This window comes from Galeopterus variegatus, unplaced genomic scaffold (genome assembly GCF_000696425.1).
Source record: "Galeopterus variegatus unplaced genomic scaffold, G_variegatus-3.0.2 Scaffold786, whole genome shotgun sequence".
NCBI classification, from domain to species: Eukaryota; Metazoa; Chordata; class Mammalia; order Dermoptera; family Cynocephalidae; genus Galeopterus; species Galeopterus variegatus.
Window position 1 is genome coordinate 269,218 of NW_007726897.1, and position 13,075 is coordinate 282,292.

The 13,075-nt window shown below is 39.6% G+C and overlaps 1 protein-coding gene across 1 annotated transcript in view; it reads left to right on the forward strand.

Annotated features, from left to right (window-relative positions):
- E2F3 (E2F transcription factor 3) overlaps window positions 1-10,836 on the forward strand; it is a 17,744-nt gene extending 6,908 nt beyond the window's left edge. The window contains exons 5-7 of the mRNA XM_008572453.1: window positions 3,549-3,663; window positions 5,022-5,157; window positions 7,304-10,836. Coding sequence (XP_008570675.1) covers window positions 3,549-3,663; window positions 5,022-5,157; window positions 7,304-7,566 — 514 coding nt within the window. The 3' untranslated portion in view covers window positions 7,567-10,836. The remainder of the gene's footprint in view (window positions 1-3,548; window positions 3,664-5,021; window positions 5,158-7,303) is intronic.
- Window positions 10,837-13,075: the final 2,239 nt, after the last annotated feature.

Below are 13,075 nucleotides of genomic sequence, written 5' to 3' on the forward strand. Positions count from 1 at the left end.
TATGGAGAAGAGACAAATCTCCCATGCAGAAGAAATCCAAATAATTTATGTAGATACTCTGCCCTCAAAGAGGGGAGCATAACTCCATAACTCCAAACAGTAGAGTATGTATTTATTTATTTTGGCAGCTGGGTATACAGGGATCTAAACCCTTGACCTCATCGCGGGACCGGGGACCGGCAACGGGATTGCAACCCTCGGTGTTGCTCCCGCGCCTCGCTCAGCCAGTGAGCGGGAACCGGTCTGTATGTGGGATCCGAACCCTCGGACGGGAGCGCCGCCGCGCTTCCCAAGCAGCGCACTATCCAGTGCGCCACCGGGCCGGCCCAGGAACTGCTTCTTTAAAAGCATTTTATCCATGTATGGTTGAGGCATGTGGATACACTCGTGGCGTAAGGCCACACTATTAAGATTCGTCTTTGGCTTCCCAGATTTTCAGTGGGTGTGAGCTGTCACTGTTGGGGTTCTCACATTCTATTTTCTTTTCATCAGATATTGTAGCAATTGGAACTTGTTGAAACTATCCGATTGGGTTATAGTTGAACGGTTTAAAAGACTATAGGAAAGTCATACTGTAACTTTTAAAGTGCATTATGCCGATTCCCACTACCAACAACTGATTTCAGAAGTACCCCCAAATCTAATTTTATCTATAAACATTAGTCCTCGGAAATAGAAATACAAAAAGCCAATTCTTGTTCTCAACTTGCTGTCAATCTATTGACCATTCCAGGAAAACTCGCTCTTTATCATCTCACTACAGACAAAATAAGAGAGAGATTGCTTCATATGTCAGCAAGAGAATTTGCAAGTATTCTCAGTTATTGGTAGAAGACAAAAACAATATTTAAGTTATCCCATCTCTAATTTTAGTTCCAAACTTTTGATGATTTCATGTTTAGTTTTGTTAGATAATAAAAATAAGATGTGTCCTTCTCAGATTCTTCTAGTGGCTCATATTTAACAGGTCTTCCCTTGGAGGGTATGAGGACATTTATTTTCAATTCAGGCACTTTTCTAAACCTGCAATTGTTCATTTGCTGTTGACCAAAGGATTAATCTTGTTAGCTGATAATTAGTGAGATGGAGAAGAGGTGTGATGATTTGAGCTGCAGTGGGGGCCAGAGTGGGTTTACAGGAATCAAACCAACAACACCTGGGCTGTTTCATTCATTTTTGAGTTCAGAGCCCCATTGTGGGAGAGCTGTGTAGTTAACACACGATTGTCAGCTTTTTGGAACGTGTGGCTCATAGCATTTTCACCTATATAAGCTTTCTCTGGGGCCTTTGTTGCAGAAAATGAAAGCTTCCTTGCAGGGGATTGCCAACCTAAGAGGCAAATTCAGGAGGGAGCCACAAGGAAGCACTTTGAAGTTTGTAAGATTAGAAAATATGTTTGCACAATTTATTTCAATTCATCAATCATTTCCCAGTTTGGTACAGCTTGTTCACAAATGTGTTGAAATTTTCCTTCCTGTAGCATGTTGACTAATTCTAGATGAGTTTTTATTTTAATAAGTTCTTGTCACATAGCTTTTTGACAGTGAGTTGTAGGGTAAGTAACTGGTTATCAGTTTTCCCCATTGTTCTCAGCAAAAATTCAAAACTGTTCAGTCTTCTATAAAGGCATTGGTTGGCTTCTTTGATGGGATAAGTGGTGGCCTAAAACCCAGATTCCCATAAGAGCAGTCACTATCAAGCTTGACACTGAATTGACTATTGTCTCAACTGTTGAGACTTGAAGAAGATAGTCTGTGATAGATGCCTGTAAATGTGCACGCAGATTCTGTGTAGGTGTTCACTGCCTTCTTCCTGGGGAGTAGTTTCATAGCTTCCTTCAGTTTCTAATAAGCTAATATTCTAAGGGCTCTTAGAGCTTCTAGGTTCTCTTAGTACTTTTTCTATATTAAACATGTTAGATCACAGACTCAATTAGTTATATTACCTGCCAAAATGCCTTCATTGATTTGTTAATTGCTATTTTATCCTAGGCATTTTTTGTGGGTTCATAAAAAAAAAAAAAAAAAAAAAAAGATAAAGACATTGTCTATTTACTATGTTACTCCATGTCCCTTATATAAGAAAGCCATGCAACCTATTCTGTTTAGTGCCAAGGGTCAAGCTCACATTGTCATGTAGTAAGTGCCATATTCTTTCATGATATCCTTTTAGGCTTGGTTGCTAGGACACTTAAAAGAATTGTTCAGTGCTTAGAAGTAACTACCAAGAGCGCTGAAATACTATTTTATTCTCTTTCCCTAAATCAATGTTTCTCAAATTCATTCAGGTTGCAGAACACCTGGAAGCTGCTTTCCTCCTTGTGAACACTGAAATTTTGGTAGAGTTAATAATATCACACAAAGGACAATTTTTCTAACAGAGAAATAATGACACTGTTATCTATTAGCAATATGTAATCACAACAAGCCCAGGTGCACTTAAGAAAACAAGCTGTCTGCCTGAGCAGTATTCTAAGTTCTCTGCTAATATATTTGCTACTTATTCATTCATGTGGTGGCTGCCGACATGTGCTAATAGCAGAGAGAAGTAACTGCAGTTTCAAAAAATTTATGGTTAGAAGAGCTTAAATTTTTTTCTGCATATTGGAATATGCCATTATTCAATTTGAGTGACAGAACCCCTCATTGGAGTTCATGGAATACCTGTGCTCCAAACAACCCTGATTTTCAAATCTCTGACCTAAATAAGTTTTATTTCCCTAAGTCATAGCTTTTATTTTTATAGCAATTTTAGGTTTACAGAGAAATTGAGCAGAAAATCCAGATAGTTCTCATACCACTCCCCATCCCCAACATACACAGTTTCTCCTATTTTTAACAGGTTACATTAGTGTGGTCCATTTGTTACAATTATGAACCAATATTGATACATTATTATTAACTCAATTTTACATTAAGGTTCTCTGTTTGTGTTTTACAGTTCTATGGGTTTTGCTAAATAGTCATGTATTCACTGTTATGGTACATACAGAATAGCGTCACTGCCCTAAAAATCCTCCGTGCTCTACCTGTTCATCCGTCTCTCCCTGCCTCCCTCCCCTGCAACCCTGGCAACTACTGATTTTTTCCCCCATTACCTCAAGCATTATCACTTCCTTATATATACTTTCATTTAGCTAGAAGAGAGGATTTTGAATGTTCTAAAATGGGTTTTGATTTTAATAGTTTATTTTAATTTGATTTTAATAGTTTATTTTAACTATTCTATATATTTTTAATATTTTAAATAGCCATAGACTTTTTAGAAATGGGCAGGATAAAGCTATACATTTCTTTTGTTGTTTAGCATATCAACCAGACACAAATGACTCATGAAGGGACCCTCATGAAGGGACCCCATTTGAAGATCTGAAAGGGAAGACTTATTTATTTATTTATTTATTTATTTATTTATTTATTTATTTATTTATTTATTTATTTATATTAAGTCATAAAATACTTTAATTTTTTCCATACTTCTAATTTTGTCATTTTCATGATGGTTACAACTGAGGCAATTAGATGGAAGGTTTCCTTAACACTCCTTACGTTAGCTTATGTTACATATCAAGATATTCGAAAAACACGTGGCCTTAAAGACCAAACTGTTATAGTTGTGAAAGCCCCTCCAGAAACAAGACTTGAAGTGCCTGACCCAATGGAGGTAAGGAGACGGCATCTTTGCCCATCTGCAAAGATCTTTGGGAGTTCCTGAAGTTGAAAAATCATTGACTCGGGGTTAAAGTCTGTCCCTTCCTGAAAACTTGATAATTCTTTCCTATTTATTTTACTTATTCCTAAATTTAAAAACATTTTAACAGTTTGGTTTAACACTTTGATTGAGTGTCCAAAAAGTCAAATTTTAACCTAGCAGGGCATTCAACGAAAAGTGGTATATGATGCCCTGTCCCTCTTGTACTTTCTTTTTCATAATTAGTAATCTGGTGATTCTGATCAATTTGAACCACTTTGGAAATTGTATATTGATTATCCTGTGTCTTGTCCCCATCATGAATAGATATATAAATGTTTTTTCAAGTATCCCCCAACTTACCTTAGCACATTTTAAGAATTTTTTTTTAATCATTTATAATATGTTTACTTTTAAGAAATCAGATGGGTAGACTTCTCACCTTAAAAGATAATAATAGCTCTATGATCCAGATGAAGAAGAATTTTAAATATTAGTATACTGCATTCTCTTAATAAATGCAGTTCTTAGTGCTTAAGAGTATTATTCATCAATTGGTTATTAAAGATCAACATTAAAAAGGCCTGCCATAAAGGAACAATTACATGGAAATACTGTGTGTGGAATACTTAAAAAACTTTTAATAATTTGCCGAAAAAGGATATATATATATATATATATATATATATATTTTTTTTTTTTTTTGTCTTTTTTGATACCGGCCACACCGCACTCAGCCAGTGAGAGCTGTGAGCGCACCGGTCATCCCTCTATAGGATCCGAACCTGCAGCGGGAGCGCTTCTGTGCTCCCAGCGCCGTGCTCTCCCGAGTGCGCCACGGGCTCGGCCCAAAAGGATATATTTAAAGAACACAATTCACCTCCCCCATGGTGCCATTTTTATGGACTGACCACCCAAAATAGCTCTCTTTCTCTAGGGCAGGAGTCAGCAAACTTTCTTAAAAGTGCCAGTAAGTACTTTTGGCTTTGTGAGCCATACAGTCTCTGTCAGGACTGTTCAAGTACTCAACTCTGCCACTGTAATGCGAAAACAGCCAGAGGCAAGACATAAACAATGGAAAAGGGCACGACTCTCTTCCAATAAAACTTTATTTACAAAGCCAGTTGGTAGACTGGATGTGACCCTCAGGCTATAGTTCGCAGACCCCTGCTCTAGAGGATGACAGTCATTGGTAGAGTTAGACCACCAACGAAGAAGCAAGATGAACAATGAACACTACTACCCTTACTTCCCATTTTTAGATGAAAATTACTATGGCTTTCACTGCTAAAAGAACATGTGGTTTGAACTTCTCCCACTTCTGTTCACAGAGCCTACAGATACATTTGGCGAGTACCCAAGGACCCATTGAGGTTTACTTGTGTCCAGAAGAGACTGAAACACACAGTCCAATGAAAACAAACAACCAAGACCACAATGGGAATATTACTAAACCCACTTCCAAAGGTAAAATTCCACTTTTGTCTTTTGGAAACCATGTTAGAAATGAAGGTGACTGGAAGGATCCTGTACTGGAGCCACAAGTCTAGGCAAGAAACAAAAACTTCTCTTGTTATTAAGATAACATTTTTTAAAGGCATTCTGAGTGGTTTACAGAGTAAAATAATGATCTTGGGCAAATGGTTCCTGCACCCACTTTACACAGTCCCTTCAGGCCTTTGCTATAGACAGAAGCATTTCCTTCTGGGAAGCAGCTGACATGAAGAATGCAGCTGTGGACCATCTTGGTGGGTCATCAACTGCACTTGGCCGCATACCTCTCAGTAGTGCTGCGGAGAGGAGTAGAGAGGGAAATGAACAGAGTTTGGAGAGAAAAGCCTCTGTCGGGGAATTTTTGTCTGTCTTTTCCACCCAGTGTGATGGGGAGAAGATATGGGACAGAAACCCCAGGAAAGTAAATCTAACGTCTCCTTTCCCCTCTGTGCCTAGAGCAGAGGAAGCTCTTGGCAGTCCAGTCGGTCCTCTGTATCCATGGGTTCCACATCCGAGGTGGGTTGAATACACGAATGCCGATCCTTCCAGGACAGAGGGCTGACTTAAGGGACATGAGCATTAAGGGACTTAAGGAACATGTGGATTTTGGTATCCACAGGGCCTCCTGGAACCAATCCCCTATGAATACCATGGCATGACTTTTTTTTTTTAACTTTCAGCTCAGGGATATGTATTTAGTTTTTTCTCTACTATCTCCTAATATAGCAGCAAGAATAGGAGTGGTTTAAATGAATAGGTTTGATTTAATACTGAGCAAAAAATATAGCACCTGAAATGATAAAACAAAAGACCATCTTTTTTTCACCACAGAAATTCAGAGTAGATGTGTCTTATTATATGGATTAGTAGAGGTATCTTTTTTTTTTCTTTTTTTTTTTTCTTTTTTGTCTTTTTTACTGACCGGTAACGGGATCGCACCCGTCGGTGTCGCACCTGTACCAGGGACTGGCAACGGGATCGCAACCCTTGGTGTTGCCCCCGCACCACGCTCAGCCAGTGAGCGGGAACCGGTCTCCACATGGGATCCAAACCCTCCCTGCTTTGCCCCAGGCTCCAAAATCTCCTGGATGAGTCAGCAAGTGAGAAAATGTGCAATCAGGTGTCTCTCACCTGTACTCCCTCCCTCCCTCCCTCCTGGATTGGCTTGCTGTGCCTGACGGATGGGCTGTAGAATGGGGTCTGGCCACCTGGCCCACTCGAAAACAGCAATCTTCCTTAATAGCATTTCAAGCCGTGCCTTCTCCGCAGAATGCATGTCTTTGGGGTCTGCTAATATGGAATGGAACTGCAGCAAATGCAAACTTGAAGTCATGCAAAAGTATGAAATGGATTTCTTCAGCTCTTCTTAGGAATCTGCTGTACCGTACATCCGCCGCCCACAATGGGGCAACTGTATCTGACAAGGGACTCAGGCTGCTTCCATTCAAGTGGAAAGTAGAAGGGAACCAGCATGTGCATAGAGATCATATGGCGGGAGAGGAAGCGGGAGAGAGGGGAGGGGCCAGGCTCTTTTTATTATTATTATTTTTTTATTATTATTATTTTTTTTGTCCTTTTTGAGACCGGCCGCACCGCGCTCAGCCAGTGAGTGCTGTGAGCGCACCGGTCATCCCTATATAGGATCTGAACCCGCGGCAGCGCTCCCAGTGCCACACTCTCCTGAGTGCGCCACGGGCTCGACCCTAGAGGTATCTTTAATAAGCTGATTTTTCAAAAAAGATTAATTTAAAAATTGGTGAGTTTCTACTTAGGAGCCATCTTTTCAGTGTACAGGTTTTGTTTTGTTTTTCTTAAAACAATGACAAGGTATTGGACAAAAGTATTTTAACTTATTGGCCTCTCGTCTTTGGAGCTGTTTGTACTCTTATTTGCTGACAGTAGTTATTTTAAAAGATGAGTGAGTCAACTGTGACAAGGAAAGGCCACAAGTCACTCTTTCATGCTGGTTAGCATCAAAGGTGATCTGTATCAAAAAGTCATCATGTCATTAGCAGAGGGTACATGCTTTTATAATATAGCAACATATACATTCTTCCAGGAAAATCAATTTGATTTTCTCCTAACTTATTTTTTGTTTCCACTAATGTTTTCCTTTCAGACTTGGCTTCAACCAACTCAGGACATAGTGATTGCTCAATTTCTATGGCAAACCTTTCTCCTCTGGCCTCCCCAGCCAACCTTTTACAGCAGACCGAGGACCAAATTCCTTCCAACCTAGAAGGGCCGTTTGTGAACTTACTGCCTCCGCTGCTTCAAGAGGACTATCTGCTGAGCCTTGGGGAGGAAGAAGGCATCAGCGATCTCTTTGATGCTTATGATTTGGAAAAGCTCCCACTGGTGGAAGACTTCATGTGTAGTTGATTATGCTTTGTGTGAACTCTCCTCGTAAACCGATTATTTTTTTATCATGGAACCAGAACATGTCATGCAGTGTTGTCCCTTCCTACCTTCTTCCTTCAAGAGAGTATCATGAAGTAAACTACAAACTTCAGAACAAAGCTGACATTTTAATAAGTTAAACAAATTGTCTAAACGCACAGTTGCAGGCTCCCTTGGGAAAGCCCTGCTTTGCCCCAGGCTCCAAAATCTCCTGGATGAGTCAGCAAGTGAGAAAATGTGCAATCAGGTGTCTCTCACCTGTACTCCCTCCCTCCCTCCCTCCTGGATTGGCTTGCTGTGCCTGACGGATGGGCTGTAGAATGGGGTCTGGCCACCTGGCCCACTCGAAAACAGCAATCTTCCTTAATAGCATTTCAAGCCGTGCCTTCTCCGCAGAATGCATGTCTTTGGGGTCTGCTAATATGGAATGGAACTGCAGCAAATGCAAACTTGAAGTCATGCAAAAGTATGAAATGGATTTCTTCAGCTCTTCTTAGGAATATTTAAATTACTGTCATAATTCAGTGTAAGCTATGGACTGTGTGTCCCGCTAGGAGGTCAAGAGAACCTCCACAGCCTTTCGGATGAAGAACGTGTTTTCAAATACTTGTTGCAGATACAGAAGACTAGTAGAGTTCTGCCACTCTAAGCTGTTGTGGATTTCCCTGTCTCCATAAACCACTCCCACTCCCCTGTCCCCAACGTATTTGTGAGTTTCCAGTTGATTTGTAGCAAATGCCTACTTAGGAATTCTTTGTGGATCGTTTTAGACTTTTTATTTTTTTAGCTGCCATTTAAGCATTCCTGTGGCACCCATCACCATTTCAATTTAATTGTTTACTTTGAAGCAGTTTTTGCAAATTCATATTATTTAAGCAGAGGGAGAGAACCTCTACTGATCAGAGCATCTAAACCTGTGTGATCTAAGGTCTACCAGCCTCTGCAAGAAGCACTGTCCCATCTTGCTTCCTTTCCCCAGAGGGGGAGCTTGGAACAAGTCATTCCTGGAGCTCGAGCCATGGGTGGCCCATTGGAAAGGAGAACCAGGTCAGATGACATAACAGTCCCAAGGAGCAACAGGCATAGTTCCCTCTGTCCTTGGGCTTCCCGGGCCCCTGGAACCGGGGAAAGGGCTCTCTTACACCGCACTCAGGGAGACCACTTCTCAGGATGGGGTCAGATGGAAAGGCCTCTAGGGAGAAAGATGTCCCCATTGTGTGAGTGGCATTCTATTGACAGCATTTCCTTAAGCTGGTAAGAATAAGGAACTCCCACTGTGTTGGGGTCTGGAAGAGTCCTGGCCAGAACCTGGTCCCCTTCCTCTATGAAGGAGTGAATTGGACCAAGGGAAGTCAGGATTTGGAAAATGGAGCGATAGAATGCCAGGGCATCTCTTGCTTTACTCTTCAGGAATGGTGTCCCAAGTTGGAGGCTTTGTGTCAGCTGCAAATCCTACCAGTATGTCCAAGAATGGCTTTCCCATTGGCAGGTGGCAATGGCCGTCTTCCCCTGGGAATGTGGCATCGTACCTCAAATCCATTCTTTGGATGCTCAGGACTGCAGAAATGGGGGAGTCCTATTAAAAACAAACCTCAAAACGAACAGTTAAATTGAAATGCTATGTGCCTGGCACAGTGGTAGGCACATAGTAGGCACTCGACTCGTGTGTTTAATTGAATTGAAAATATCCCTTAGGAAACAAACAAAAACAAAAAACCATAAGCACCCCAGCCAGTTTACTCTCGGTAGATTTCCACAATATGCAAAGTGGTGGTGGGGTCAAGCCAGATGACACCAGCACTTTAAACTACTTGTGTGGGTATGCATGGGTGTATGTTTGGGAAGAAAAACAAAGGTGCAGACTATCTTCCTTTTTCTTCTTCTGCCTCCGTCCCCAGCCTCCTCCCCTCACACACACTGGACTTGGTACAAAATATCGGTGTGGTCCAAGATGAAGCAAAGGGGTGGGGGAGGGAGAGGGAGCTTTGTGTTAAGTGCCTACTGGAAATGCACTGTGGGGTTTTTTCCTGTGTGGGAAACCATTTATGCCAAGCTTTTCCCCATTTCCCATATTTATCTCATCTGGTTAGCTGCCTCTGCTTCCAGCTTTGTGTAATTCTCTTTGCCAGCTGCACAAAGCTGATTTTTTCCAAAGTCGAAAGACTGAACTCACCTGACTATGTTGTTGTGTGTTTTGTTGAATTTCTCGTTGAACCTTTTCGTAATGTAATGCCGTATTTATTGTTTTAAAAATGAAAGGAATACTAATAAGTCTTAAAAGTTCCTTCATGCATAAGATTTTTCCAGTTAATGGGCTTAACTGGTGTACATTAATTAGATGTCCATACCGTATTCTGTTCGCATTCATTGTTTTCTTTTTGGCATAGTATCTGGCACACAAAGTGGGTTAGTACTACAGTATTTGTGTTACTTTAAGTACTAAGTATGCAGGTTTCCTGGTACCATTGAGTTGCTGCTATTAAAGCTCACACATGAAATGGCTAAAAGTTACAAGTGTGCGAATCATGACTGCGTGAGCCTTAGAAAATAAAATGTATAAAGGGCAACACATGAGCTGTCAAACAGTGTTAGGTGTGTCTTTTATGTACAGAGTTGTGCATAGCAATTGTTTTATTTAAGTTGATATGTAGTACTCCCATTTTCATTATTTAGCAATTTTGTACAAAAATAGCAATTAATTTGTAAACACTGCCAGAATATTTTCTAGCTGGTTTGTAATTTTTTAAGAGTGTTATTTTGTTTGTGTCTTTTGTTGTGGTTCTTGTTTTCAGTTTTGTTTTATGTGTAGATCCTGTAAATAAAATTGCAGTATTTAAAGCTTTAGCTTTCGAGGAAAAAGAAAGTAAGAACTCAGTGTGTGCATGACAACTTGTGTGTATGAGAAGGAGGGATTGAAGGAAGATGCGTTGCAGTCGGGTGGCAATTGTCAGGGTGTGGGAATTTCTTTTCCTACGGGGTACGTGATTTTGTAAAAAAGGAAGTATTTCTCCCAAAATTGGGAGTAGACAAACTACTAATCAGTTTAGCTTTGTGTTGTATGCTAGTTGAAAAAAGAAAATATGTACTATAATGTAAAAAACAACAAAAAAAGCTTTTATGATGGATTTTGTAAATAGATTTGTTACAGGGTGACCTGTTCTCTAGCTGTGATCTTACCACTTCAAATGGGTGTAATTTGAATAAATTTTGTATGGTAAAGGATCAATAAAATGATTTTTTTTTAAGAGTTCAGACTTGTGGATGGATATTCTTAATATTATCTTATGCTTCTATGTTAATTTTATTTTTTTAAGACATTCTTTAACAAGGAGAGAGGTTGAATACAGGCTCAGAACCCTGTATGCCTTTCCTATTCTTCAGGACTCTGGACAGGCTGAGCACACATTTGTTGAGCACCTGAGGTGCACTCTGCACTCTGTGAAGCAAAACTTGCCATGTCCCTGTGACACCTGCAGCAGCCACGCCCAGGCATTGGAGGAAGATTTTCACAGAGAAAGTGACAAGTCAAGTTGTACTCATATGAAGCCAATCAATTTTCATTCTCAAGTCTGGTAATTACCTCCCATGTTCTAGATTCTATATTTCTATGAGCAGATTTAGATATTTTGACTGCTGTGTCACACCGTTCGCTCTGAATTTATCATTCAAATGCCCTGAAGTGCTATATATTACACACACACACATCAATATAGCAGGATATGAAATAAAAACAAACAAAAATATTGCCCGGCCCCTCCATCCTATTCACCCCAGAGAGAAACACTATTTTCACTTTTCTTAGATTACCCTTCTCCAGTTCAGTTGTTTTCTAGCCATGTATTAACAGGTGTCTACATGGCCATGTGTATTTTAACATGATTTAATATAAATCATACCGTAAATACTGATCTGCAGCTTTTTTATTTCACTAAATATATCTCAGACATCTTTCCGTATTAGTCCTTATAGATCATGTTCATGCTTTTCAAAGGCTTCATAGCATTCAAGTGATTAAAAATATATTTAATCATATACTACTTCCCCAAGTAATTTCCTGTTTGAGAGATGGGTTTTTTTGTTTTTCTATAAAAATAATATGTAAGTTTTAAGAATACTTAAAATATGTCAGGCACTATATTTTTTTAATGTGGTACAATACACATAAAATTTGCCACTAGTGGCATTTAATAAATTTACAGCATTGTATAATCATCTCCTCTCTAGTTCCAGAACACTTTCATCCCCCCGAAAGGAAAACTTGTACCCTTCAAGCAGTCACTCCCTATCCCCTCCTTTCAGTCCCTGTCAACCACTAATCTGATATCTGTCCCTATGGATTTGCCTATTCTGGATATTTCCTATAAGTGGAATCCTATGATATGTGGCCTTTTATATCTGGCTTCTTCCACTTCACATTTTCAAGATTCATCCATGTTTTAACATGCATCTATGCTTCAATCCTTCTTACGCCTGTGTAATAGTCCATTGTACGGATATACCACATTTTGTATATCCATTCATCAGCTGATGAGCATTTGGGTTGTTTCCACTTTTAGGCTATTGAAATGTCAGCTGCTATTTTAAGTGCTTTGTATGAGTGTTCTATGTTTTTTTCAAAGACGACATCACATTATGTATCTATTATCTCCCCTTCTAGAATGTAAGCTCGGTAGCAGAGGTACTTTGTACTGTTCACTATTGTGCCACCAGTTCCTAGAAGAGTGCCTGGACATAATAAGCACCACATAAATATTTGAATGAAATATTCTACATTGCAGATGAGTAGTCTGAGGTTTAAAACAGATTTTTTTTAAATGCCCAGAGGCAACACAGTGATGTGAGCTCAGGCTTTTTCGCAGGTGTTGTCATCATCTGCCTCATCTTGTACTTGACTTTTTTTTTTTACATTTTTGCATTTCATTTTCTTTAGTTCTGTGTAGCATCCTGTTTACCCGGCAATTGGGCGCTTGATTTCTGTCATCCAACATAGCTGCTGTCTGCATATTTGGTCAGCAGGAGGTCATGCCTGTAGTAAAGCCAGTGATAAAAGCTAAACAAAACAGTACAGATATGTTCCTTCTTTCAGGGAGACCATCGATGAGGGAAAAAAGCTAGCAAATAAAACAAGAATTGCCCCTTTACAAAAGCCATTGAGAAATTTTGACAAGATTAATTTGAATCAATCATGTAGGGCTGCATCCTTTAAAAAGATGATGTGTAAATATTTTATAATTCAGAAACTTACCTTAGTATTATTTAGAAACAAGCTGTACACTGAAGAAGATTTAAAAACTGATCTTAGTAATAGTAAGAGAAAATAAGATTATTGCAGAAAAGTTCATTGTATTCACTCATTCAATGATCATTAAGGGAAACGGTTGTTCATTTACTCAGTTGTTCATTCTTTGAACGAACACAAAGTAATCACTGTATGCCAGGCGCTGTTCTAGGTGCTGGAGTCCAAAATTTAAAAGGTATATAATTCCTGTCA